This window comes from Selaginella moellendorffii, unplaced genomic scaffold, assembly GCF_000143415.4.
Source record: "Selaginella moellendorffii unplaced genomic scaffold, v1.0 SELMOscaffold_120, whole genome shotgun sequence".
Classification (NCBI taxonomy): Eukaryota; Viridiplantae; Streptophyta; class Lycopodiopsida; order Selaginellales; family Selaginellaceae; genus Selaginella; species Selaginella moellendorffii.
Genome location: NW_003314381.1, coordinates 84,172 through 110,059, shown reverse-complemented (window position 1 = coordinate 110,059; position 25,888 = coordinate 84,172). Strand labels below are relative to the sequence as shown.

General features: G+C 50.4%; 11 protein-coding genes across 19 annotated transcripts; 3 read left to right on the top strand and 8 right to left on the bottom strand.

Annotated features, from left to right (window-relative positions):
- The first annotated feature begins 215 nt into the window (after positions 1 to 215).
- On the top strand, positions 216 to 1,598 carry LOC112342819 (pentatricopeptide repeat-containing protein At2g35030, mitochondrial-like). The gene has a single exon (XM_024665261.1). The coding sequence runs from the start codon at positions 216 to 218 to the stop codon at positions 1,596 to 1,598; it is 1,383 nt and encodes a 460-aa protein (XP_024521029.1).
- Positions 1,599 to 1,645: 47 nt separating this feature from the next.
- Positions 1,646 to 4,784, bottom strand: LOC9639592 (pentatricopeptide repeat-containing protein At4g02750). The gene is made up of 4 exons (XM_002991432.2): positions 4,296 to 4,784; positions 3,814 to 3,848; positions 2,951 to 3,581; positions 1,646 to 2,752 (listed from the first exon to the last, which is right to left on the bottom strand). Exons 1-4 carry the CDS (start codon positions 4,782 to 4,784, stop codon positions 1,646 to 1,648), a joined length of 2,262 nt encoding a protein of 753 aa, XP_002991478.2.
- Positions 4,785 to 4,956: 172 nt separating this feature from the next.
- On the bottom strand, positions 4,957 to 7,979 carry LOC9639591 (protein ACTIVITY OF BC1 COMPLEX KINASE 3, chloroplastic). Its single transcript, XM_002991431.2, has 7 exons — positions 7,186 to 7,979; positions 6,888 to 7,115; positions 6,501 to 6,836; positions 5,886 to 6,441; positions 5,633 to 5,819; positions 5,211 to 5,577; positions 4,957 to 5,162 (listed from the first exon to the last, which is right to left on the bottom strand). The coding sequence occupies exons 1-7, from the start codon at positions 7,480 to 7,482 to the stop codon at positions 5,043 to 5,045; spliced, it is 2,091 nt and encodes a 696-aa protein (XP_002991477.2). The 5' UTR covers positions 7,483 to 7,979; the 3' UTR covers positions 4,957 to 5,042.
- Positions 7,648 to 9,059, bottom strand: LOC112342818 (uncharacterized protein CG45076-like). The gene is made up of 2 exons (XM_024665260.1): positions 8,313 to 9,059; positions 7,648 to 8,256 (listed from the first exon to the last, which is right to left on the bottom strand). The coding sequence occupies exons 1-2, from the start codon at positions 9,057 to 9,059 to the stop codon at positions 8,032 to 8,034; spliced, it is 972 nt and encodes a 323-aa protein (XP_024521028.1). The 3' UTR covers positions 7,648 to 8,031.
- Positions 9,060 to 9,527: 468 nt separating this feature from the next.
- On the bottom strand, positions 9,528 to 11,082 carry LOC9639623 (GTP-binding protein At2g22870). Its single transcript, XM_002991430.2, has 4 exons — positions 10,240 to 11,082; positions 10,110 to 10,179; positions 9,883 to 10,045; positions 9,528 to 9,787 (listed from the first exon to the last, which is right to left on the bottom strand). Exons 1-4 carry the CDS (start codon positions 11,051 to 11,053, stop codon positions 9,569 to 9,571), a joined length of 1,266 nt encoding a protein of 421 aa, XP_002991476.2. The 5' UTR covers positions 11,054 to 11,082; the 3' UTR covers positions 9,528 to 9,568.
- A 17-nt stretch (positions 11,083 to 11,099) lies between these two features.
- On the top strand, positions 11,100 to 12,104 carry LOC9639590 (UPF0664 stress-induced protein C29B12.11c). Its single transcript, XM_002991462.2, has 5 exons — positions 11,100 to 11,239; positions 11,298 to 11,409; positions 11,490 to 11,561; positions 11,666 to 11,865; positions 11,924 to 12,104. Exons 1-5 carry the CDS (start codon positions 11,130 to 11,132, stop codon positions 12,039 to 12,041), a joined length of 612 nt encoding a protein of 203 aa, XP_002991508.1. The 5' UTR covers positions 11,100 to 11,129; the 3' UTR covers positions 12,042 to 12,104.
- Positions 12,048 to 13,572, bottom strand: LOC9639589 (peroxidase 12). Its single transcript, XM_002991429.2, has 4 exons — positions 13,123 to 13,572; positions 12,852 to 13,037; positions 12,608 to 12,776; positions 12,048 to 12,539 (listed from the first exon to the last, which is right to left on the bottom strand). Exons 1-4 carry the CDS (start codon positions 13,366 to 13,368, stop codon positions 12,091 to 12,093), a joined length of 1,050 nt encoding a protein of 349 aa, XP_002991475.1. The 5' UTR covers positions 13,369 to 13,572; the 3' UTR covers positions 12,048 to 12,090.
- Positions 13,573 to 13,669: 97 nt separating this feature from the next.
- On the bottom strand, positions 13,670 to 16,152 carry LOC9639588. Of its 2 annotated transcripts, XM_002991428.2 has the most exons (12): positions 15,814 to 16,152; positions 15,608 to 15,743; positions 15,391 to 15,545; positions 15,142 to 15,333; positions 14,928 to 15,081; positions 14,794 to 14,879; positions 14,661 to 14,734; positions 14,565 to 14,610; positions 14,397 to 14,506; positions 14,166 to 14,340; positions 13,900 to 14,100; positions 13,670 to 13,806 (listed from the first exon to the last, which is right to left on the bottom strand). In XM_002991428.2, exons 1-11 carry the CDS (start codon positions 16,117 to 16,119, stop codon positions 13,918 to 13,920), a joined length of 1,617 nt encoding a protein of 538 aa, XP_002991474.2. In that variant the 5' UTR covers positions 16,120 to 16,152; the 3' UTR covers positions 13,670 to 13,806; positions 13,900 to 13,917. The 2 variants fall into 2 exon arrangements, with proteins under 2 accessions (XP_002991474.2, XP_024521009.1); XM_024665241.1 differs by having other exon boundaries at positions 13,692 to 14,100; positions 15,814 to 16,151.
- Positions 16,153 to 16,172: 20 nt separating this feature from the next.
- On the bottom strand, positions 16,173 to 18,921 carry LOC9639587 (G-type lectin S-receptor-like serine/threonine-protein kinase SD2-5). The gene has a single exon (XM_002991427.2). It carries the CDS (start codon positions 18,919 to 18,921, stop codon positions 16,246 to 16,248), a length of 2,676 nt encoding a protein of 891 aa, XP_002991473.2. The 3' UTR covers positions 16,173 to 16,245.
- A 169-nt stretch (positions 18,922 to 19,090) lies between these two features.
- Positions 19,091 to 21,840, bottom strand: LOC9639622 (EP1-like glycoprotein 2). 7 transcript variants are annotated; one of them, XM_002991426.2, is made up of 6 exons: positions 21,754 to 21,840; positions 21,601 to 21,703; positions 21,483 to 21,546; positions 21,379 to 21,400; positions 21,022 to 21,326; positions 19,172 to 20,940 (listed from the first exon to the last, which is right to left on the bottom strand). In XM_002991426.2, exon 6 carries the CDS (start codon positions 20,860 to 20,862, stop codon positions 19,252 to 19,254), a length of 1,611 nt encoding a protein of 536 aa, XP_002991472.1. In that variant the 5' UTR covers positions 20,863 to 20,940; positions 21,022 to 21,326; positions 21,379 to 21,400; positions 21,483 to 21,546; positions 21,601 to 21,703; positions 21,754 to 21,840; the 3' UTR covers positions 19,172 to 19,251. The 7 variants fall into 7 exon arrangements, with proteins under 7 accessions (XP_024521019.1, XP_002991472.1, XP_024521017.1 ...); XM_024665249.1 differs by having other exon boundaries at positions 19,172 to 21,326; XM_024665250.1 differs by having other exon boundaries at positions 19,172 to 21,326; positions 21,601 to 21,696.
- Positions 21,841 to 21,856: 16 nt separating this feature from the next.
- On the top strand, positions 21,857 to 24,083 carry LOC9639621 (4-coumarate--CoA ligase-like 7). 2 transcript variants are annotated; one of them, XM_024665248.1, is made up of 5 exons: positions 21,857 to 22,939; positions 23,144 to 23,532; positions 23,597 to 23,708; positions 23,758 to 23,883; positions 23,965 to 24,083. In XM_024665248.1, the coding sequence occupies exons 1-4, from the start codon at positions 21,899 to 21,901 to the stop codon at positions 23,875 to 23,877; spliced, it is 1,662 nt and encodes a 553-aa protein (XP_024521016.1). In that variant the 5' UTR covers positions 21,857 to 21,898; the 3' UTR covers positions 23,878 to 23,883; positions 23,965 to 24,083. The 2 variants fall into 2 exon arrangements, with proteins under 2 accessions (XP_024521016.1, XP_002991507.2); XM_002991461.2 differs by having other exon boundaries at positions 23,758 to 24,083.
- Positions 24,084 to 25,888: the final 1,805 nt, after the last annotated feature.

The following is a 25,888-nucleotide window of genomic DNA, read 5'->3' as shown; positions in this document are numbered from 1 at the left end:
AGCATATTTGTATTAATACTCTTAATATTTTCTAATTTTAAATAAACAAGTTAATTTTAATATTTGACAAGATACTAAATTAAACACCTATAAAAAAAACTAAAATGTTGCAGTGCAAAAATTTGATTTGTAATAGGATTTGTTAATAATATTCTCTGCTATACATTTTAAATATTCTTTGAAATAAATGTATAGATTGATTGATTTGCTCTAGCATGCTTCAATCAACCCTAACTGATGTGGGAAGACTGGGCACTCTTCTTAAAGCATGTTATAACACAAAGAATCTAGGAACGGGGATTTGTCTCCATTCAGAAATTTCAAGAAGTGAGCACCATGCCAATGTCTACCTCAACACTCTCATCATCAAACTTTACGGAAAGTGTGGTCTCATTGAACGGGCGCTGGACGTCTTCAACCAGATGCCCTACAGAAACATTCTTACCTGGAACAACATGATCGCTGCATATGCCAAATCAGGGCATTTACAAGAAGCAGAAATTTTGTTTCATCGCATCCCTGAACGAGACATTGAATCATGGGTTGCAATTGTCGTTGGATATGCCACATGTTCTTGTGTTGATAAGGCAAATCTCTTTTTTGAAAAAATGCCAGAAAAAAATCTCATGGCATCAAATGCAATGCTAGCAGCCTTTGCAAAAACAAATAATCTGCATAGGGCAGAAACTCTACTAAATAGAATGCTTGAATGGGATATTTTCTCGTGTAACACGATATTGTCAGCATACTGCCAAGACGGTAATTTAACTAAAGCTAAACAAGTTTTTCAGTCCATGCTTGAAAAGGATGTAGTGACGTGGACAACTATGGTTGTAGCAAATGCCCATGCAGGGCACCTGGAAGAAGCCCATTGTCTGTTTGTACAAATGCCTTCATACGACACAATTGTGTGGAACGCCATGGTAGCCGCATATGGACAGGCAGGGCAATTGGAAGAAGCAATTATTTTATTTGAGAGCATGCCAGATAAAAATGCAGCATCATGGAATGCAATGATCTGTGCTTACACACGCAATAACCAGCCAAGGAAGGCAATTGATTTGTTTTATAGGATGAATGTGCCACCAAACAAGATCACATTTCTTACAGTGATTGAGGCATGTTCTAGCATCCCAGATCTTCTCCAGGGCAGGGAGATCCACTGGAGAGTCGCACACCCGGAGGAGATTGAGATTGCAAATGCCATCATCAGCATGTATGGTAATGGTGGATCGATTGAATGGGCAGAGATAGTTTTCTCAAGAATGGCAAATCGAAGTATCATTTCCTGGACGGCAATGTTGACAGCACTTTCCCGAACTGGGCATTTTGGAAGGGCTGTTGAATGCTTCCATAGCATGCTTGTTGAAGGCGTGACACCAAACGAGATCTCATTTATTGGCATTATTGCTTCTTGTGGTCATGGAGGATCACTCTGCCAAGCCAAACATTTCCTGATCTCCATGATCCAGGACTTTGGGATTGAGAGCATGGTTGATCACTATGTTTGCATTTTTGACATGCTTATGAGGGGTGGAAAGCTGGAGGAAGGGATGGAACTTCGAAAGTCCATTCAGTTGTTACTCAGTGGTAGATAATGTGGCTTGAAAGCTAAAACATACATCGAAGTGAAATCTTTGTCTTTTTATAAGGTGGATAGAAGCACATAACTAGACGAGTTTTGATCATCTAGTTCTTGTACTTTAGTAGCCAAATTTTCAGCACTAGACCTGATTATATTGCCACGATCACCTTGATCACCCTCCTGCGTCTTTACAGCACTCAGGAGCTGAGTATAAGCAACTGGAGTGGGATAGAATGGCATGCTCTCAATCAGTTCTTCCGCCTCTCTCAATTTGCCCGCTCTTCCCAACTGATCCACAAGACACTCATAGTGCTCAGCCATGGGTTCCACCCAATAGTCCAGCCTCAAGCTCACAAAAAACTCCCATCCCTCCCGAAATCTCCCACAATGGCAGCAAGCTGACAGCACAGCTATGAAAGTGATGCCATCCGCTTGGATCCCGTCAAGCTCCATGTCCCGAAAGAGATCAAGGGCGATTTCACTTTGTCCACCCTGTGCGTAGATTGTGATCATCGCGCCCCATGCTACTGTGCTCTTGACCGGCATAGATTGAAATAGCCTCGTAGCCTCTGGCAAGCTCCCGGATTTCCCACACATTGTAATTGCAGCCGTGGTCACTGCCTCCACACCTCCCAATCCACTCGTCACTGCCTCGGCATGGACTGCCCGCCCGATCTTTAGATCAGATATCGTTGTGCAGGCGTCCAGGACCGTGATAAATGTGATCTCGTTGGCAGGAATGCCCTCAAGGTCCATTTGCCGAAAGAGGGCGATTGCTTGTTCGTTTTCTCCGTTCTGGGCATTTGCAGCGATGATAATGTTCCACGACACTACATCTTTCCATGGCATCTGGCTGAGAATATCTAATGCCTCATCAACGAAGCCCTGCTGCGCGTAAGCGTTGATCAAAGTGTTCCAAGAAACAGTGTCGCGCTCTGGCATCTGATCAAACAGATCCTTTGCCATTTCCAGATGCCCGTTTCTGGCATATGCAGTGATCATTGTTGTCCACGACACTAGATTCCGTTCTAGACTCTGATCAAATAAGAATCTAGCTTTATCAATCTGACCATGAGATGCATACGCATCCATAATCGTGTTTTTTGCTATTAAGTTCTGGAAAGGCATTAAGTTAAACAAAGCCTCTGCTTGTAGTATATTCCCGTTCTGAGCATATGCAGAGATTATTAATGCCCACGACACCAAGTCCCTCCGAGGCATAGAATCAAACATCTTGCGCGCTTCCATCAATTTAAAGTTCTTCGAAAACCCGGTAATCATCGCATTCCAGGCCACCACATCCCTCTCCGGCATCGCATCAAACAACTCTTTGGCCTCCTCCAAATGCCCACACTGGGCATACACCGCAACCATGACTGTCCACGTCAAAAGGTTCCTCTCGGGCATGGATTCAAACACCCAGCGCGACTGCTGGAGCTGGCCATTCTGTCCGTACCCGGTGACCATGGCGCTCCACGAAACAATGCTCCTGTACGGCATCCCGTCAAAGAACTCGCGGGCGACGACCAGATCCCCGCGTTGGGAGTAGGCCGTGATCATGGTCGTCCACGTGGCAACATCCCTGTCGTCCATCTCGTTAAACAGCCTCCTTGCTGCCTGGAGATGCCCGTTCTGGGCAAATGCCTCGATCATCACATTGCAAGAAACTACATCGCGGTCAGGCATCAACTCAAAAAGATTCTTGGCTTCAAGTATATTCCCGCTTCGTCCGTAAGATTCTATGATCGTTGTCCAGGAGACCACATTCTTTTGAGCCATCTTGTCGAAGAGGGCGCGAGCTCGCAGCATATCCCCATTTTCGGTATATGCTCGAATCATGATATTCCAGGAGTAAACGTTGGGCTGATCCAGGCCGTCGAAAACCCGCCATGCATCGTCGAGGCTGCCACATCTACCATACATCTTGACGAGGAGGTTGGAGAGGGCAATGTTCTTGCTGTGGTGTTTGCTAGCCGAAATCTGCGCGTGGATTTGCCTGCCTTGGGCGAGATCCTTGCAGGACTTTAGTAGTGCCACGATCTCGAAAGGAGAGCAAAAAGTATGTGCCATTGTCCATTTCTCTAGTATCAACTTTGAATTGTTTTCATTGAAAGCTAACGTTTCTATAGCTCTGAGGTTTCGTGCTGTGAGAAAGAACACACAGTAAACTACTCAAACAAGAGGCTTGGACATGCGAGTGATAGTAAGAAAGATAAGCAGGGTCTGACCTGAGGTTCTGCTCCGCCTCCACCACATCCAGCAGCTGATGATATCTCCAGAGGATCTCAACGTCTGTCAATCTTTTTCCTCAAGTTTTAAGAAGTTCGTCCTACTGAGATCTTGGTTATCTCTGACGGTTTCTAAGTAATGCACAGTGTCATTGCTAACTGCCATGCTAAAAGGATAGGCCAGTTAATCGAGCCATGAGATTTTGAGAGGCTCTATGGTGCGTTTCAGGACAGGACATGTTCTCTTTGCATAATATATCGATTGTCTCTCTTTACACTGCTGCTTAAGTAGCACAATTATCTATTGGCTCTCAAGTGATTAATCAGACTGAAACTCAAGATGCTTGACATTGTTTCCAAAGTTTAAATTGGACATGAGAAAAACAATGCCCCAATCTAGAGTGAGCAGTGTTACAGCATAAACAGTGGATACATGAGTTTCTTTTTATGAGACAATTGTGGACGGACTTGGAACTTTTTACCTTCTCCAATGCTTGCCTTATGTCTTCAACTCTTGCAATTTCCTTGAGTAGATTGCTTATTGTCTTCAATTCATCATACTTATGCCCTTTTCTGTTTTTGAATGCTCGGATGACAATTCCATTGTTGGGTTGCAAGCAAAAAGACTCTGGTTTGTCGTCCACGATCACTGTGTGTCTGAGGTCCCGCCCTAATCTCGAAAGATCTTTCACAACCTTTCTCCCTCTGACTTCCTTGGTCAAGCACGAATCCCTATAGAGGCGATGGGTGAAGAGATTCCCAACTGGGTCGAGCCTATCCAAAATCCTGTCTGCATATGGCTTTACTACTCGAGTAAAAACCACGATCTCGTATATCTTACTCATCTCATCTAGAAATGTATTCACACCTGGCCTCTTTGCCACAAGGTAACGCTTGAGTGGAAGAGTTTTCCCACTGAAGAGCTTAAGAGATGCTATGGCCTTGTGGGCATGGATTAGTGTCTCATCCATATCCAACACAAGTGTGGGTTTCTCCTCCAAAGCTGGCGGTAGCGGCAAAGAATTGTGTGTCACCTTCACCCTTTTCTTCTTTTCTTTGGTGGCAATGTCAAGCGTAGAAAAACTCCAATCCCGTCCTTTTCATGGCGCTGAAGAAAAAATAAAATTGGAAGAATACAAGCCCTAGCTTAATCATAAAGAATCTTTATAAACCAAGTTAATACACTAATCCAATTCTGAGCTTACAGCGAACAATTTTTTACAAGGTGCTTAAGCTGGCAATGGTGTCGCTGGCTTGAGAAGTTGCTGCAACAGTCGCGCAGCGAGACGTTTAGTCAAGCCTGTCGCAACGTGGGCACCCATAGACTGTGCTTCCGGGAGCCTGAGAATCTGCCATAAAAACAGTGACGAGCGAAGTTTTCAAGGAGTTTCTCTTACCTCGACAACTGGTTGAAGCATTGCTGGATCAAAACCCGAGGATGTTCGAAGGAGACCCCACACTCGAAGCACCTGCTGGCGAAGCTTGAGCATCTGGGCCTCTTCCTGTTCTTTGAGAGCGATCACGCGCCCGTTGTTGCCCCTGTTGACTACGAACTTGAGGGGCTCCGGCAAGGACTTGTAACCTTCTACCGTGCTACCGATGACGAGCGCCTCCAGGACTCGTACTGCTTCTTTCTCGACGAGGCGGCGGAGCTCAGCTCCTTCCTCTCCGAGCATGAGCTGCAAAACGGGCTGTAACGCATCTTTTGCTACAAAATCGGACGACTTCCGTCCCTGGACTAGTAGATTTTCTAACCTCTGCCACCTGAAGCACAAGAGTAAGACACACGAAGAAAGAAAAAAACAATTGGGAGGCCTACCTGAAGCTACCATCTTTGAAAAGGAGCTCAACCAGAGCATCACGCAAGTAAGGATTTGGATCCGTGAGCAGCCTCTTTGCGAAGTATGGATAAGCAGCCGCGAGAACTTTAAAATTTGGATCGGTATACAGGGCCAAGCCTTCGAGCACCGTCAAGGACCTCAAGATCAAAGCATAGTATGGTGGAACTGAAAAAAGAAAAAGAGAGAAAAGAAACATTAGTGAGGCAAGTTTACAATCCAGAAGGTACGTACCATCAAAAGGATACTGGTAAAGAACAGCTCCAAGTCCGTCCACAATTGTCTTGAAGTTGAGTTCGCTTACGGTCGCGTCCAGAACGTCATCGAAGAAAGACTTCAACGCGGGAACTATTGGAGAGACATCCACGTCCGGGGATAGAAAGTCAAGTGCGTAGTAATCCCGAGCCATAGCCTCGTAGTCTCGATTTACCATATGGACAACATGCCCGATGATTGCGAACCTTGCTTGAGGCGGAGTGTCACTCATCATCCCGAAATCTATAAAAGCCAGCTTCCCTTCTGGAGTTGCGAGTAAATTCCCGGGATGAGGATCCGCATGGAAGTAACCATACTCCAGGAGCTGACGAAGGCTGCACTGAATGCCGATGTCCACCATCTTCAAAACGTTGAGTCCCTGGCTTTCGATAACCTCCTGTTCGCTAAGCTTGGTGCCATCAATCCATTCCATAGTCAAGACCTTCACGCTTGTGTAATCCCAGCAAATACTGGGTACTTTGACGTCTACCCTGTCTCCATATAACTCCATAAACTTCTTCGCATTAAAGCCTTCCTGGTAAAAAGGAAACAAACGTTAGCGAAACACAACTGGAGAGAAAATGTAGCACCCACCTGAACGTAATTAAGCTCTTGATATACTCGGCTAGCAAATTCATCCAGCAGAGCAACGACATTAGTAGTAACAACATCCACATACTTATCAATGAGTTGGCATACGTTCCTGAGAAGAAAAAAATCGAGGCCAATGGCTTGAGCTATACCTGGCCGCTGTACCTTCACAGCAACAACTTCTCCAGTAGATCGCAAAACCGCTTTGTAAACCTGTCCTAAACTAGCAGCTGCTACCGGAGACGGAGTTATAGAAGAGTAAACGTCTTCAAGCCTTGCCCCGAGTTCACTTTCAATCCATGAAAATGCCTCGGCATCGGGAAAAGTTGGCAAAGCATCCTGGAAAGCAAGCGTTACTCACTTGCCATGCTGTGAAATATGGGTGCTTACCTGAAGCTCAGCAAGCTCTTCAAGGTACTCGGGCGGACACAAATCTGGACGGGTTGATAACCCCTGGCCAATCTTCACAAAAGTAGGACCAAGCTTTGTAAGCTTCTGCCTGAGTTGAATTGCACGGACTCGTTTGTTCCGCTCTAGCTCGCCTCTTTGCTTGTCCAAGTACAAATCGGCTGCAAACGAGCCAAGCTCGAGCAGTATATTCAGCGTCCTTCTAGTCACCTGCGACAAACAATCAATCCAAAAACTCCATTCTCGGGAGACAAAACTACAAACACTGAAAATTAAGTACCTGGAGTGGCTGTCCTCCATAGCGCCTAGAGAGCTCAGCCGGATCATACTTCGGAGCATTCACAGCTCGTGCGAGGGCCCTTGCCTCAGCTTCGGCGTCATCATTTCTCTGGCTAGCTGCTCGAGAAACAGTCGGCTTCACATAATTCTGAGCAAGAGCGGCAGACACATTCCCTGCCCTGGGATCCAAGTACAATCGCTGACCGGCCTCATAGCTCAAGACATCCTGCTGCTGGCTACTGGACGGCCTCGACGGTGTCAAAACTGCTGCTGCAAACACCGGCGATAGAATCCCCATATGGGTGCTCCACAAATCAGTCACCACGCCATTGTGCAAGTGCTAGAGTAGTTGTAGCTGCCGAGAGAGACTTTGCGTGAAACAAACATTCAACCCTGCGGTCTCCACTCTGCCACGTAATTCCCAAGACTGGATTTTGGTCCATCCACATCAGCAGCCTCAATGTCCACCAAGGATATAAAGCTTGTTATTTGTCCGAAGCCCCCGACCGAGTCTATAGACAATTATCTTCGTTTTATCTGCTCATCGCTTCCTTCTCGCTTGAACATATCTGCATTTTCGTATCGTCTCGGCCACGCAACTGAGCTCCAGTATCCTGCCCTGTCCTTATCCCCCGTATTGCCAGCCGAAACCAGGAATTCCATAGCTCTGAAAGCCATAGTACCCCATCATCTGTGCAGCAGCGTCCACCATAGTGCTGCCTTAGAAATTGCCTCGACGATGATCCACTGACTGATAGATACTACGTACGAGCCCCCATGCCAGGCGATCCACAGGATCAGCAGCGTTGGCTGCGTCACCTCCGTATGGACTTACTCGCAAAATGGCCTACTGTCCCACCTGTGATGTAACTCCGTCCGCTGTGCAGCTGAGAATCGTAGCGTTCTTATCGCTCTCAAACTTGGCTTTGAACTCCAGTAAGTATTGAGTAACCTCATCAAGGTTCTGCTCCAGCTCTGAAACCCGTCTGGTTTTCTCCAGTAACTTCTTCTCCGTCTCGATAAGCCTCGCCTTCAACTCCGCCTTGTCTTCCTCGGGTTCACGCACCACACTCTGCAAGAAAGCGGTAAGTTTCGTCATCCCAAAACATGGACAAATGGAACGTTTACCATCTCTTGGTCTCTCTTGTGCTGAGGATCACGCTGATCAAGTGCTTCGATCATGGCCGCTTCTGCGGCTTTCTTGGCAGCCTCAGCCTCAGCTCGAGCCTCTTCGGCGATCCTGAGAGCAGCCACAGCCTGCGCAGCAGCAAGTCCAGCGGCCATCTCCGCTGCTTTAGCTCTCTCGGTGCTAACTCTCGCCTTCTCCTCGGCCGTGGTGATAAGTCCCTTCTTGCTAAGGAACTCATCGTCATTCTGCCCCCCTCCCACCGGCGAGTCCCACTCACAAACCCATGACCCCTTCTCGTTCGTGTTCGTCCCCTTCCTCACATTCTCCGTAGTAGAAGTCGAGCTTCCCGACACTCGCTGCCCACTGAAAACACCCCCCGACTGCCTCCTCGTCTCACCAACAACGCTCTCATCACTTTCCAAGCTACAAACCTCCTCCTGTTCTACTTTGCCGCCACCTTCAAAGTCCTCCTCGACCAAAACTTGCAGAGCCACAGCCTCGGCGAGAGCAGCACCTTCCTCGTCCAGCCGCTGCTCCTCCTCTTTTCTCCGCTGCTTCTTCTTCTCGAGCTCGGATCGAATTGCCGCCGCAGTTGCTAGCGCCTTCTCAAGCCTGCGCTTCTTCTTCTCGGCCTGTTTGAGTCGGTCCCTCTCTTCCTTGGCCTGCTTCTTCTTCTCCTTCCTAGACCCCGACCCAGAGTGATTACCCCCAGAGCTCCCTCCCCCTTCCTCCGTGGAGTTTGGCATTTTTATTATCTCTCCCTCTCCCTTCCCCTCCCCCCCCCAAAAACTAGCTTGAAAGAACGCCTCACATGTAAATTCCGTCAACACCTCTTTCCCTCTCTTAATCCATCCCGACACCGCATTTTCCTACACTAGATCTCTCCCAATTCCCTCCCACTCTCGACACACTCACAGCGATTGCGCGGAATCCACAAACGAGCAACGAGATTTACACGCGACACGAAGGAAATCCGAAGGAAGAAAGAAAAGACCAACCTGGAGAGAAGCTGAGGAGAATCCGAGACTCACAGCCGAATCCGGAGTGCGCCGTTGCCCTGCCTCGCGCGCGCTGGGGTCATTGCGTCGTGTTCTTCCGCGCTCGCCCTAAATTCCCTCCACTCCACAAACTAGGGTTTATGGCAACACATTTTATATCGTGAGGTTGGTGGCGCCGCTTCGCCCATAGCGGCGCCACTTGTTAAACCCCGCCGGTTAGTTTTTTAAACCCCTCTGTTTTAACCAAGATTTACTTTTTAACTGTGCCAGTAATTTCGAAACTCTTCTATGTGCATCATCAGCTCGTCCCTGCCTTGCCCGGTAACGCAGCTCGTCAAAATCCACGGGTAAGTTTGCGTAGTTACCAGCCTCATTTCCTGCAAGAACTCCACCACATTGTCCACCGGATGCTTTCCTCCGGTTTTCCTCTTCTTCTTCTTTCGATCGCACTTCGTGAAAGCCAGCGTCGATGGGATCTACGATCGCCAAGAAACCAAGGATTAAAACCAACAAAAAAGGAGTTTTTGAGAGCTAGATCGAGCGAATACTCGCTCGCTCGATCGAGACTTACGTTGTGTTGCTTGAGCCAAGTCGCGCAATCGATGTCGATTTGCTGCACGGGGATGGAGGAGTCGATCAGCTGGACAACCATGACGAGCGTCTTCCTCTTGAGGAAGTAATCCTTGGTGAATTCGTTCCACTTGACACACAAAGTTTTTGGAGCGCTTGCAAAACTAAGAAACCAAAACCAAGAGTTAAAACCATCGAAGAACAACGAGAAACGCTGAAAGATCATACCCGTAACCCGGTAAATCCACCAGATACCATCGCTTGTTGACGAGAAAATGGTTGATAAGCTGCGTTTTCCCTGGCAAAAAGAAATTCCAAAGTTCTTCCAAGAAGAAGATCAAAACCGTGAAGAACTTACCGGGTTTCTTCGACACCAAAGCCAAGCTCTTCCTCTCCATGAGAAGATTCACGAGCGAGGACTTCCCGACATTGGATCGCCCAACGAAAGCCACCTCTGGAAAACCATCCATGGGACAGTCCTTGATCCCATCGCTGCTCTTGATAAACTCCACCGAGTTTATCTTCACCCGGGACGCGTTGGCCAGGACGTGGATGTTTGATCCAAACAGCTGCCTCGTCGGCCTCTCTCCGAGATGCTTGAACACGAATCTCTCGTAGAGAATCGCTCGAGAGCTGTTCATGAGATCCTCCACGTCTTTCTCTTGCGGAAGTGTGAGCACTGGTTTTCGCGATATCTCTCCGGTTTGATCATCATCTTCTTCTTCTAGCTCTTTATCACTATCACTTACTTGAGCATCGATCTCTTCTTCCTCCTCCTCGGAGTCACTGAATCGCAGCTCCTTCTTTGGGGGCCTGGCATTGGATTTCTTCTTGCTCGAGGGAGATTTCTTGAGCTGGATGACGCTACCCTCTGGCTCGGCCTCGTCGTCTCCATCCGAGAAATCCCTGTAAACATTTGGATGCGGCGACACTCCTGTCAAGCTCACCACTGGCGGCGGGCTCTTGTTCTTGAGAGAATCGATCGACACGGGCTTCTTCCTCGTCGCATTCGCGCGAATCCTGCCCAGCATTGGCCCGTGGACGCATACCGCCGACTGGAAACCGCGCTGGCCGCGCCCGCTCCTCTGGAGCGCAGTGCGCCAGTCCTTGGAAGGGAAGAGCGAGCGATTAGCGAGCGCCGCCGGGGCCGAGACGCATTGGCGCAACACCATAGCTCGACTACTCTATCTTAAACCCCTCTCAGATATTAGGGTTCTTTATCCCTGGGCGAAATTTTAGGGTTTGGCGATGGCGCTCAATCCGCAGCTCCATCCATCCGGGTTCCCGCTGCCGTTTGTGAACGAGGTTCTGGCGCTCGCCAGGGATGGCGTGGAGTTCCAGGTCGAGAAGCTGCCAGAGTAAGCATTGCATTCTCGATCGATTCCATCGAGTCATGGATTTCTTTGGGTTTTTCAGTGTTCCCAGTGGCAAGATCGTCACCAAGGGGACGATCTATCTGTCCAATATTCGCCTCGTCTTCGTTGCGCGACAGCCAGTAGGGAATTTCTTCGCGTTTGACATGCCTCTGGTAATTTACGCAAAGCATTTATTTTGCAAGATCTTCTCTTTTTCCTGACAAAGCTGTGATTTTTTCCTTTGTTGCCACAGATGTTTATTCACGAAGAGAGCTTCAACCAGCCTATCTTCTTTTGCAACAACTTATCCGGGAAGGTCCATCCTGTAAGTTCCTTCCTTTTGTTAATTTTTCTAGTTCTTCAGACTTAAGAAATCGTTTTTCCCTTCATCGAAATTTGTTTGTGACTTTCTTCTCTCTTTTTTTGAAGGTTATTCAAGAGGGTGCCAATCCCGCACTCTACGCTCCATATCCTTTCAAGATTCTGTTCAAAGAAGGTGGTGTTGGAACTTTCATTCCTATTTTCTTCGGCCTGTTGCGATCCATCCGTGCTACGGAATCCATGCGTGCTGCTGCTCAAAATCCCATTCCAGAGACCCAGGCACCGGTGGACGACATGATACGCCATGCGTGAGTCTGGTTGTTTTCCTCGTGCGGTAATCCGATTGAACTTTTGTTCTTTTCGCAGATATATCGATCCAAACGATCCCACAAGACTGTACCTCCAACAGCCTCTGGAGCCGGAATCAGAACTTCGCAGGCGACACTACAACGCTCCCATAGAACAACAGGTTTCTCATTACTGAGATCGGTGATGAAAGTCTCGCTTGTAGATATTGCCAAATAATGTGAATCTCACACTTGCTCGACAAGGTTCTCAGGGGACGAGTTCAGGCTAATAGTGCTACTGCTGTTGGAGTTGAAGACCGAGCAGACATTGCGAATGTTCCCGCTCGAGTTGGTCAGGACCTCGATCATGCTCATCTTGATGAAGCTCACGGCAAACTGGTTGAAGAACTGGGTCTGGTTCGCTGCGAAAGCCTGCACGCTGCTCTGCGTGGTGGTGCTGTTAAGAAGAGCAGCGTCCGAGTCGAAGTCGACGGAGCCAGAGAGAACGTTGCTGAAGTACTGGCTGTCGAAGGCATTCGGGGTGACCAGGTCCATGTTGACGACGTTGTTGGAAGTGTTGCTTGGGCAGGACTGCAACAGGGTCTGTGCAAAGGAAGAGTTGAAACGGGAGCTGACGTTGGGATACAGGTTCCCAATGAAGGCCGAGCAGTGCGCGATTCCGATGGTGTGAGCTCCTGAAAGCAGCGGCAGCGAGGACAGAGTTTTTGGAACGGTCCAAGAGAAGTTTTGGAGCTTGCTTTACCTGAGAGAGCTGTTAAGTCCGCTTCGTTCAAGCCTTTGGTCTGGAAGGAGGAGTTAAGCTGTGAGAAGTTGAAGCTGGGAGCCGGGATGAAGCTGAGAACAGTCTGGTTACTGGCGAAGGTGGTGCCGTCGCGACGTCCGGTTGGAACAGGAAACGATGGTCCTCCAGCCTTTTAGAAGGCAAGAACACAGCAAAGGATCACATAGGTTTGGCGCGAGAAGAGCTTACAGGACTTTGCTAGTACCTGGGTCACGGATTCTCGAGCAGCCAAGACGAGTATATCCGAGCAAGAGACAGTGTTCGGACAGGCCGACTCCAATCTCGCCTTGATCTGCTCCACGATGGCAATAGCAGAGCGACGAATGGTCAAGTTCGGGATCGAGAAGAGCTCCCCGTTGGTAGCATTGATGAGAAGCGAGCCATCGCATCCCTGCGATCACAGCAAAGTTCCTAGAACAACTCGGAAGAAACAGAGAGAGAGAGAGAGAGAGAGAGAGAGAGAAAGCTCGAGTAACCTGGACGAAGCAGTCGTGGAAGAAGAGCCGGATGATCCCAGCGGCCTCGGAGATGTTGGAGGTGAGAATGGACTGCATCATTTGCTGGACGGTGCTCTCGGCGCTGGGACAGGAGGTGTTGTAGAATCCATAGGCCAGTCCAGGTGCCGGAGCTGGGAAAGTTTGAGCTCCACACAGCAGCGGCAAGAATGCCGCGACTAGCAGCACCACCGTGGTGGTCGAGCAGCAAAAACTTCCACGAGCCATCGTCGCAAGCCAAGTAGATTTCTTTCTTTCGGCACGGTTCTTCTTCGATCGAGCGAGCGTTCTTCTATCGAGAGCTATCAACGTCTCGCTTTGATAAAGGGACTGGAGAAGCTACTGACGAAGCAATACTTCGGAGAAAGAAAAAAAAGAAAAGAAAAGAAAAGCGGGCGGTGGAAAGCTTCAACGCAGGGGAAAATCAAGCGTGGTGTTCAAGCATGGCGTCACATTGTCTAAAGCAGCGTCCTCGGTGGAATGCCAGGTATCACTTCTACTCTAGCAGAGGCTCCTGCTTTTACGAGGCTTAGTCAAGCTCGCTATATGCATTGTTTACAAGACCAGCTATTATCATTGTTACACGTATAGAGTAACAGCAGCTAGAGTTTCTCTGTCTGATTGGATATATCATATCTTAGAGCTTTGACGATCCACCACCTTGTTCTAGAAGGAAGAAATTTGCGTATATACATTGTTTATAACATTGTCAGGAGCATTATATTAGTCCCATGCTGTATAAGAGAGTTTTATAGTCACCTATCAAAGTTGGTAGATTCACCACTCTTCTTCCTCGCCCGATCCCTGGCCCCATTTGTACCAAACGAAGAAAATCGCGGCAAGGCATACCAGGAGTCTCCATGCGTTACGCTGGAAAGCGTACGAACCGACGAATCTCGCAAACCATCGCACTTTGAAAGCGAGTCCGCAGCTACGCTTGAATTTCTCCACGGAAAACCCCTGCGATGAGAACGCGGTAGATGTTTAGCCGATACACGATAGCAGCGCTGGTGTGAGAATTATACCTGTGGTAGCTTTTGCTGCCTTTGCAGGTGGTCGACGTGAACCTTTACGTTGATCAACGCTGCTGGCCAGAGCAATATGTTTGTCTGCTTGTACGCACTAGAAACTATGGCGAACGCACTCGTTGCGCCGGCCTCGATAGCCTTTAAGATAGTAGCTTCCCTGGTTTGTCGATGCCTGAAAAAACAAAGTTACGTGTTGCCACCAGCGAATTTGCTTTAGAGATCACTCACTTTATGTATCCTTTGAGAAGCTGCAAAGGCAAGAGATTGGGCCGTCCGTGCATCGGCACCACTACCTTAGGCGCGAGCTCCAACAGGCGATGGCTAGTGTTCATGTAGTCCTGTAAACGCAAGGAGAAAAGAATCAGAATAAAAATATAAAAGAGCCTGGTTTATTACATGAAGATTTCCTCCAGAGTTGCCATCAACAATGGAACTTCCTTCACTGCAAAGATTCTCGTCGATTAGAAACTCGATTGGAAAACTTATGCATACCCCACACAGTGGTCGCCAGCGACAAGAGTCCGAGTTTCGAGGTGAAACAAACAAAGATGTCCATCCGTGTGGCCCTGCCATGACAATGAAGCTTGCTTGCTTGCCTAAAGAATAGATCACGCAAACAGCTTACAGGAGCGGCAATGATCTCAAAACGTTGTCCGCTGATAAGTAGCTTCGTTCCACCAGTTACTGATACATACTTGATGCCATAAAGAGCTGTTTCATACAATTTTGCATGAGCACTTGAATAGATTTCACACAAACCTGGACCAATTCTCTTGAGAGTTTTCTCGTGCGCTATGACAATGGCCTCGGAGTTGGCTCGTTTAACAGCGGGGAGACCTTCAGTGTGATCTAGGTGGTGATGAGTTAGAAAAACAAATAGCTTTTTGGGCAATAATCTAACGATTGCAACCAGCTGTTCTGCAGAAAGTTCTCTTGTAAAGCAACTTGAAAAACGAAAAACAAGAATCCATACCTCGTTATATGTCGGAACTGAGCAACCAGGATCTACAATCAAAGCCTGTCCAGTAAATGTACTATCATTGATGTTCACGTCCGCATCTAAAAACCGTGAACTCGTTGGTGCGCTTATGACCAAGTTAGTTTTGCAAAAAGGCTTCAAAGTTCGCGACAGCATAGGAATGACTAACACTCCTGGGGGATACTCCTGGCAAAACATCCAATGTTAATGGCATATAATCTTAAACAACATCACAAGACAAACCTGGTAGAAACACTCCAAGTTAAGATCGCTGCAAGTACCCTTTGGAAACAAGGGATAGAAAAAACTAGCAGCGAGAACACCGACGCGTTCGGCATCACGAGTCTCATTCACAAGCAGCTCCAGCGCTCTCTGAGGATCAAACCACTCACAAGAACCTGGATGAAAGATACATTCGTATGAAGAGAAAAAGAAAGAAAAACAAAAAGATCAAACCCACCCAAGGACGACACATATCGTGGTGCTTCCACGATCAACACCACGGTTTGTATCGGGGCCCTGGGTCCAAAATCTGGCTCTCTAACAATTTTCCAAAGGCTGACAAAATGTAAAGGCGTAGGCACCAGCGCTTGCACCTAGAGGAAGAAAAAACGCAACATATCAAACACTAAAGTCCAACAAAGGCAAAGAAAAAGTAGACCTCACCTTCTCAATAGCCTCCTCAATGGCAAAATTTCTCACTCCAGCCTCTCGAAGAGCCGCCTCCACGCTGCAAACGAGCTGTGGATGATCAATGCTGCCTCTCAGCTGCTGCCGCTTGCCGAGCCTCGGCAGATCGAAGCAGGGAAGGTCCCAGATTTCGGAGTCGCCCGGCTCCAGATCGGCAGCAGCGATCGATCGCACAAGCAGCACATTGGCCGAATCAGCAGCGTCACGTACCACGAACGCGATGTGCGAGACCGGCTGGAGCTGGATCGCCTTGCCGCGGCCGGAAGAAATCGCAAGCGCCATTCCACTAGGGCTTACTAATGAACCCAAAGAAGAACCCTAAGAGTTTACAACTCGCGCCAAGGAGAATATTCTTGTGTTAAAAAAAGATGCTTCTTCCTCTTCTGTAAGCCCTACTGGATGATCTTCTCACCGGATCAAGCTCGAGACATCGAAGCTGGGAGGAGTGACATAGGCCATGGACAAGCAATCCCTGGACGCCGTGATGTCCACCATTGTCTGGACCGCGAAATGGAACGCCATGGGCGGCTCCTCCACATCCCTGTGCCCCTCGATCATCTGGACGATCTCCGGCATCGTCGGCCGCGACGCCGCGCTCTCCTGGACGCACCACAGCGCGATCCGGATCATCTGCGCCGCCGCCTTCTCGCTCACAAGAGCCCTAATCCTCTCGTCCACAATCTCCATCAATCGCCCCTCCCGGACCTCGTTCACGACCCACGCCGGGAAGTACCACGCCAGATCGCTGTTCATCCTGGAAACCTCGAGATTCTTCCGCCCGCCAATGATCTCCAGGAGAACCATGCCGAAGCTATAGACATCGCATTTCTTGGTCGCGATGGAATGGAGCAGCCATTCCGGGGCCAAGTATCCAGGCGTCCCCCTCACGCACGTCACCACGTGGCTCACATCGCGGCCGCCCAGCAGCTTGGACATTCCGAAATCCGCGACCTTGGCCACGAACCGTTCATCCAGGAGGATATTCTGGGGCTTCACGTCCAGGTGGATTATGGGCTCGCGGCATTCCTCGTGGAGATAGGCCAGCCCGCGAGCAGTGCCCAGCGCGATTTCCACCCGGCGATCCCAGCTCAGGACTCCTCGCGGATGCTCCGGTGTTTGATTCGAGACGAAGAGCCAGCGATCGAGCGAGCCATTGGGCATGAACTCGTAGACGAGCATCCGGTGGCATCCCTCCACGCAGAATCCACAGAGCTTGACGACGTTGATGTGGCTGATGCTGCCGATGGTCGCGACCTCGGCGATGAATTGCCGCGCGCCCTGCGCGCTGGCGCCCTCGAGCTTCTTCACCGCGATGCTTCTCTTGCCATCCTCCAGGAATCCCTCGTAGACCGAGCCAAATCCTCCAGCTCCAAGCTTCCTGGAGAATCCCCACGTCGCGGCCTCTAGAACGGAATATTGGAATCGCTGTGGCAGCCCCTGGATGCCGCTCAAGACGAGATCCAGCTCCATCTCCTCCAGATTCGCTTGGGTGGATGATCTCGACCGCCGCGCGAGCACGATCACCAGGCAGACCGCCAGAGAGATCATCGCGAATCCTGTCACGCCAGCCACGGCGGCGATGAGAATCGCCCTCTTTGCTCTCTCCATCCCCGCCGGCGATGAAGTAGCGCCCCACTGCGGCCCCTTGAGGATCCGGCTGTTCGAGAACTTGAGCATCGCGATCATGCTGGAGCTCCGCGCGGGATCGATCGTCAAGCTGCCCAAGATCTCGTCCAGCACAAAGAAACACTCCCCAGTCCGGTTATCAAAGAACAGCGCGGCACAGCTACAGTTCCAGCGGCACGCCGCGGCACACTTCTCGCGCGACGCGCCGCGCATATCGGGTACCGCCAACGGTACCGCGAAGTAGCTCACGCCACTCACATTTAAAAAGTGGTGGTTGACGTATTCGTCGGCGCATTGGTCGGCCTGCGGTAGTCCGTGCGGTGCGCCAAGTGGCGGCGCAGTACCGCACGGTACAGCTGACGGCGCGCCCTCGCGGTAGCTTTCGCCGCCGCGGTGTGGGACTTCCAGGCACCGGCATTTGCCCCCGAGCTCGCAAATGCCGTAGGTACCACACGCGCTGGGGAGCTTGCACGAATCGGGCTGGAGAGCCGAGAGCTGGAATCCGGGCACCCAGGTCGCGGATCGAGGATGGAATTTGTAAGCGACGAGATCGCCATCTGGATCGAGTCGCACGAACGGAAGAAGGATTGGATCGGCAGTGTTGAGCGGGATGGACAGTGCAAGCGATCGACAAGCGCCTGGATAGGAGAGTGTGATCTCTGCGCCGGTGAATCCTAGAACTGCTTCTGATCCATCACACTTCTCCTTCAATCTCCAGGCGAAGTAGGGCTGTGGGACGATCATCTTGGGATCTCCAGCGCTCAAGACCAATCCATCGCCGCGGACCTGGGCCCTGTAGAGGCTGGATCGATTCGTGCCGCTGCTTGTGAGCTGCATTCCCGGCTTGAGAGCCTGGCCGGGAAGGATCACCTCCTGCGGGAGCTCGAAGCTCTGCCACACCACCGCGCCCTGCGCCGTGAAGAACCCTAAATTCCCGGACTCCAAGAGCTCCACGCCCGCGATCGCCTCCGAATTTGGCCCCCACCGGAAGTTATGAGAGGAATCGAGGAGGATGATCTTGCCGTTCTGGGGAGTGAGCAGCAGCGTCGCATTGTCATCCACGGCGCCACCCCTGTTCGCAATCCACACAGGAATGGCACTGCTAGAGGAAGACGAAGAAGAGATCTCGCCATGGCCAGGGGCCTGGAGCACCACCGCGAGATAGAAGCCACCGTGGAGATGGAAGAAGGCTAGGGCAAATGTGCCATTGTCGCTGGTAACATCCTCTAGATCATGCCTTTGCCCGCCGATAATTGGCGCCTTGAGGATCCGATAGAAAGAACCATCCGAGAGACGGATCTCAGTGAGCGCGCCCCGGGTGTTGTTCCCCATCCAGCCCGGAGGAAGATCATACCTCTTCGCATTCGCTGCTCGCCGCGATCCTGTGAGCCCGGCCAAGAGCAGGAGGAGAATCGCGGAGATGGAATGGAGATTTCTACTCGCAATCGGTGGCGGCATTGCTGGCTTCTTCCGCCCTCCAATCCAACAATGGATCTATCTAGACTGGTTAACCTAATAGCCAGGGCATTCACTCCCTCGATTTTGGCATTCATTGATCACAGTACCTTTGAAGCACAGGTCGGCGGGAACTGCAAGTAATAAAGAATGCCACGTCACTCGTGCCATGTCATCTGGCACTATGCATTATTGCCACCTGTGTCTAGGGCTTGACGTGGCAGTCACAACACAACAACACAAACTCGTGCCGTCATCAGACATGTCAGCTTGTGACTGCCACCTCAAACCCCTAGAGCATATTCTGACATTTAAATTTGAAAATCACGTCGATCACGACCTCCTCATCATCTTGTTGTAAGCGTGGGGATATTTGATCTTGATAATGTAGCCGCCCGCCGCCAGCATCACCGCTAGAACACCGCACAGCACCGCCAGGAAGATGATGGCAGTCCGCGCGGATTTGCTCGTCCCCTTCCCCCGGCTAGCGGACAGTGGCGCCGAGATGAGCTGCGCGTTTTGGATCTTCACCAGCGCCGTGTAATCCCCCTCCTCCGCTCCAGCGCCGCCCCCAACCAAGCTCAAGCTGCCCATGACCTCGTCCACCAGGAAGCAATCGCCGCCGCCGCTCCGGCTGAAGAACGCGGCGGCGCAGGAGCAATTGGACGCGCACGCGGCGGAGCAATCCTCCAGCGACGAGCTGCGGAGATCCGGCCGGGAGAACGCGTTGGAGAAGTAAGTCGCGGAGGGGATCTTCACGAAGTGGTGGTTCGCGGCCTCGTTCGCGAGGCAAGAGGCCGAGACGCCGGACGGAGCGCCGCAAGAGTGCGAGGTGTGATCGTCCAGTTCTTCGTTTCCCACGCACTGGCATTTCCCCTGGCTGTTGCAAAGCCCGTAGCTCCCACACGCGGTCGGGTGCTTGCACGAATCGTTGGCCCGGGTCGAGAGAGCGAACACCGTCGCCCAGTTTTGCTCCCGCTCGTGGAACCCGCGAAGAACAAAGTCGCCATTTTCCTCGAGCTTCCAGTACTGGCTCTCCGCTGCTGTATCCTCGTCGTTTCTATACACCTGTAAGGATTTCCCATCGCCGCCACACTCGCCGCTGCTGGAACGCTCGTAGGAGATCACGATGCCGCTGCTTGTCACGGCCATCACCGCCTTGGAAGAGTCGCAAACTTTCAAGGCGGATTCGAGGCTGCTGCTGCTAGAACCGACGCTCCACACCTGATACGGCTGCGGCTTGCGAAGCATATCGGCCATGGTCGGCTCCGTCTCTGGAAGAACGTAGAACACGAAGCCACTCGCTTCCATAGTGCCTCTAAACGGTCCCGGCTGCTGGGAGCTCGAGTTGACGCTTGTGATCGACATTCCCGGCCGCAAAGTCTGTCCTGGAACGAGAACATTCGTCGGGTGCTCGAAGCTCTGCCAGAGAACGCTGCCATCTTCGCTGATCAGCATCAGGTTCCCTGTCTCATCGAGCTCCAAGCTGGAGATTCCGACCACGCTACCGCTACTCCACTTCAAAGTCCCGGTGGAGTCGAGAAGTATGAACTTTTTGTGTGTTCCTGTGAGCATCAGAGTTGCCTTGCCGGAGAATGACGAGTTGGAGTTTGCAATCCAGATTGGAACCACGAGAGAGGCTGGAGCTGGCTTGGATTTCCCAACGTTTAGCAGCACACACAGGAAGTATCTGTTCGTTCCCTGGGGGTCGTAGAAGGCCAAGCTAAAGCTTCCATTGTCACTGACTATAGGATCCTCCCCAGCTCTTAAAATCCGATAGCTAGAACCGCCATCGCTTCCAGCCCCTTTCAAGCTCTCGTTGTTCACAGCAGTCCAGCCGGGCGATAGCTCATACCTTTTGCCGAGAACAAAGCTACTGGTAGTGAATAGAAACAGAAGATATGCTGCTGCTGCTGCTGCTGCTGGTGGAGGGAATCGTACCATTCTTCTTTCGCTCTTCTTTCTTCCTTCCTCTAAAGAGACCCGCTGGGATAGAACTTCGGATCAACAAACTCGGATTGTCTGGAGAGAAAAAAAACATGGGTGAGCAAGATTTAAGCAGGAAATTCCTCTCAAGTTGATAGAGGGAGTGCGCGCTCGTACCTGGATAATTTCTGCAACCATATCTTTGCGGAGCACCATTGAGTGCTAGCCGTGTCTCGGCTGACTTTCCGAAATTTGTCAAAAGTGGGTCTGGACAGCGTCTCGTTTGGTAGAAGATGTTAATGCCGCAAAAAAGTTTTTTCCTCTCATATCTCCCCGTCTTTCTCTGGCAAACGACAGGTGTGGCACGATCGCGATGCCTTTCTTTATTTTCCCAGGTCCATTCGGCCTCTTTCTCTTTTGCTTAATCAAAGTTTGCAGCTCGATAGAATTTGGGAGCTCTATCTGACACAGAAGTTAAATTACTGAAATCACGAAACGACGAACTTATGAAGTGCCAAAACGAAAAAATCATACCTATCTTCATGCGTCCGCCAAGCTCGTGCAAAGAAAACAGACAATCAAAGATATGCCAATTAGATCTTGGCTCGACAAAGAGAAAAAAATAACTCTTGACAGACCTACGGCCTTTTTCTTCCACGAGATTCGCTAGTCCACGCCACGGCTGATAGAACAGCTTGACTTCTTCTAAGACAAGCAAAATAGCACCAAAGAAAAATACAAGCCTGGCCCAAGCACCTGTGAGATTATCTCTTTCTCTCGCGTTCTTGCCGACAATCGTCACAGCGCGAGCTCGAAGACACTCTCTCGCCATCGCTCGCGGTACGAGATCCGCTGGTAGCTGATGGAACAGTTTGAAATCTTCTAGACACCAAAAGAAAATGCAAGTACCTGTTGAGATGATCTCTTGCGCTCGCGTTCTTGCCGATCGCGCGAGCACAGCGCCACAGCGCGAGCTTGAGCCGCCATCACTCCTTCCAGACACAATCCCTGCGCTAAAACCCTAACCTAGAGTTCATATCATATTTTCCCGGCTATGGCTATGGCGGAGGTAAAAGGCGGCTATGGAGAGGACGGGATCTATCGCAGCTTGTTCCCTCCAGTCCCGATTCCTCTCCAAACGCATCACAGCCTCCCCGCATTGCTCTTCTCGGGGCCTCTAGCCGATCCATCCAACTCGTCGTCGCCGCTGCTCGTCGATTCCACCACCGGCTTCACGATCCACTGCGGCGATTTCCAGCGCCTCGCCAAATCCGTGGCGTCGGGCCTCTCATCGATTGTCGGAGTCTCCCAAGGTGATGTCGTCCTCCTGTTGCTCGGCAACACGGTGTATTTCCCGATCCTCTTCGCTGCCATTCTCTCCATCGGCGCCGTCGCGACCACGGCCAATCCGGCCAACACCGCTGCCGAAATCGAGCGCCAGCTGCGAGATTCCAGGGCGGGATTTGTCGTGACGATGCCGGACCTGGTCGCCAAGATCGGCAAGAACGGGCAGGGTTTCCCTACGGTGATCCTCGACGGGGAGAATGCCGGCGCCAAATTCTTCCAGGATCATCCACGCTTCGTGCGATTCGAGAGCCTCCTCGCCGTGGATGAGAGCAAATTCCCTAGCGCGGTGAGAATCCGGCAGGGCGATCCAGCGGCGCTGCTCTACTCGTCGGGGACCACGGGGCCGAGCAAAGGCGTGCTGCTCTCTCATGGAAATCTCATCGCCGCGGTCTCGATCCTCGCCTCTAAGCCCAATGACAACGATGACAAGGTCGTGACCTTCATCCTTTTGCCGCTCTTCCACATCGCCGGGCTCATCTATAGCGGCTGCATGATGATCTATCTCGCCGCGACGATGGTGGTGGTCAGGAAATTCGACCTCCTCCACATGCTCCAGTGCATCCAGCGATTTAAGATCACCAGTCTGCCCATGGTGCCGCCGATCGTGGTCGCGCTCCTCAAGCACCCAGCGGTGGAAAGCTACGATCTATCTTCTCTGAAGAGAGCCGCATCGGGCGCTGCTCCACTGGCCAAGGAAACTTTGGAAGCATTTCTAGCAAAGTTTCCACAAATCCAAGAGTTTAGTCAGGTATGTTCTTCGTTCTTCACGGTTTTCTTGTTCGATTTTCCTTGCTTGGCTCAGAACTTTTGCATGATTTTGGTTCGCTTTTCGTGTTTATCAGAGTTGTCCAAGAATTTCTTTGGTTCTTAGAACTTTTGCATGACTTTCATCAGAGTTGTCCAGGAATTTTCTTTGGTTTTGGCTCTAACTTTCAAGTTCTTGTCACTCAAGGCTTACGGCATGACTGAGACAACTGGTCTTGGTGCCAGTGGAGAAGCTCCATTCGGCTCGGCCGGGCTTCTAACAGCGAACCACGAAGCCAAAGTCACGAACGTGGATACGGGCAAGCCACTGCCTCCACACTCTCGAGGCGAGCTCTGGCTGCGAGGCCCTTGCATCATGCAAAGCTACCTCAACAATCCTGCCGCCACCGCCGCCACCATCGATCCAGAGGGCTGGCTCCACACCGGAGACATTGGCTACTTCGACGACGATGGCTTCCTCTTCATCGTCGACAGGCTCAAGGAACTCATCAAGTACAAAGGCTTCCAGGTTGCTCCTGCGGAACTGGAAGCTCTTCTTCTCGCTCATCCAGGCATTGCCGACGCAGCCGTGATCCCGTAAGCCCACCACCATTTTCTACCTTTATCTTTTGTCAACATCGTGTTTTAAATATTCTTCCAGGTACCCGGATGATGATGCTGGTGAGATTCCTCTCGCCTGTGTTGTTCGTGGATCCGGCGAAGCGGGAAAATCGCTCTCGAAAGACGAAGTTATGGATTTCATTGCGAGACAGGTAAAAAGCACAGTTTCCCTTCTCCAGTGATCTTGTTTTTCTATCCCAGGTCGCTTCTCATAAGAGGATCCGGGCAGTGACTTTTGTACCCTCGATTCCAAAGTCAGCAACAGGGAAAATTCTTCGCAAGGATTTACTCCAAGTTACTCGCTCCCGCTCCAAGTTGTGACTATAGGTAAAATTCTTTTCCCTTCACGCGTGGAAAAGACCTCTCAGCATACGTAGAAAGAAAGTGGGCCTGATCGACTATTCATAGGCAAGCCACAATGAAGCGCTGTATCATGAATGGAGAGAGTTTGGTGGCTCTGCACTTATTCAATAACATGGACAGAGAAAAGAGGACTTTGCCTCGAGATAGGCACATTTTGTGGCGAATGCGTTGTTGGAAATGTATTGTAGATCCTACATTTTTTCAACATCGGGAAAATGGAGAGAGTTCAGTAGCCTTGGATTGGATGTGTTCAACTATGGTGTCTCCTTTTCAACAATAATACAACGGCGTGGTGATGGTGTTACCTTAGTTGCTGCGCCATCAAGCAGGACATCATCAAGGTTGCAAATTTGGACGACTGTGGACTGGGTCTAGCGGAATATGGGCATTTTGACATCATCGCACTGGTTGAAACGTGGGAACACCAGCAGAGCAGGGTCCCTGACCTCCCAAGCTTCCACACACACAGTGCATGGAACTGGAAAGCAACTTCCATGGGACTAGGACATGGAGGCATAGTGCAGCCATCAAACAACACCAGGACGAGGACCTATATCTCAAACCTGACTGGCAGACGAAGGGATTGCCAGTCAAGAAATGCACTGTACAAAACTCCACAAAGCATACAAAAGAGCAAAACGAGACTGCCACCCAGACGCTGACCACCCCCACCCACAATTCCAAAAGGTGGCAAGAGCACCCTGACACTAGCATGATCGAAATTTCAACCAGGAACAAGCTTGGCAAGTTTGACACGACCCACATCATGCATATAAAATTTTTGAAAAGAAAAGAGCACCAGTCCTCATTGATGAAGTAGAGATTTGCATTCAACAACTGTACGAACTAATATGCCAGTAGAGGAGATCCAATATGACATCCCACTGACCTTCTACTTAGGAACAAATCAAAGAAGCAATCAACCATCTGCCGCAGCAAAAAGGCTTCACAGCGAAACTCCTCCAAACGCTGAATATGCAATGCCTCATGAGGGTCCTTGCAGGTGTTGATCACTTCTTTGATTTGTCTGTAGTAGGCTAGTGGGATGTCACATTCCTCTGCTGGCAGATTCCTAAGTTTGTTGAATGTGTTGGATCTAGATCTCTACTTTGTCAACAAGGACTGGCACTTTCTTCTTCTTGAAGATTTTGTATGCTTGGTGTGGGTTGTGTCAGACTTGTTGGGCTTGTTCCCGGTTGAAGTTTCAATCTTCAACAACATCATCCATGATGGCTTCCCAACGAGCTGGAATGTGAATCATGACATCCCGATCTACAAACAAGGGGATCCAACACAGCCTGGAAACTACGGAACGACCATGGTGTCAACAATCTTCACTAAGCTCTTTGCACGGCTCATGGAGAAACACCTCGTCCAGTGGAGCAAGAAGGCAGGCCATGCAGGATTTCGCCCACACTTTTCCTGTATCAACCACTTCGTGACTCTCCGGATCATGATGGACAGGCTGAAGTTGGAGAAATGGAGCGGTGTACAGTTGCTTTGTCGACATCACCAAAGCCTTCGACATGGTGCTACGAACAAAGCTCTTCCAACACCTCGTCGAGCTTCAGTCCCCCTGCACGCTGATCAAAGTCATACAACAGCTCTATACGAATGTCAAAGCCGACGTCCAAGGCCAAGCGCAAATCTCATGTCACACTGAAGTTCACCCACACTTTTTTTTTGGCATATTCATGGATGGTTTGGAAAAGCTGATGGAGGATAGCGATGAAGAGCTTTCAACCATCCAACTCGCTAGCATGCTACTCTACCTCCTGCTATACGCCGGTGACAGGATGCTGCTAGCAAGAACTGTTGAGGACTTAAGCCGCAATCTCAAGCTGGGATGCCACGTCAGCAGAAGGGACACATCCGTTTAGGTTCTGTAGGTGATCACGCCTGACACATTCTGTTCTTGATCCGTCTTCCGCAATAAAGGTGGACCCAGCATGGAGCGCTGCTGCGCTCA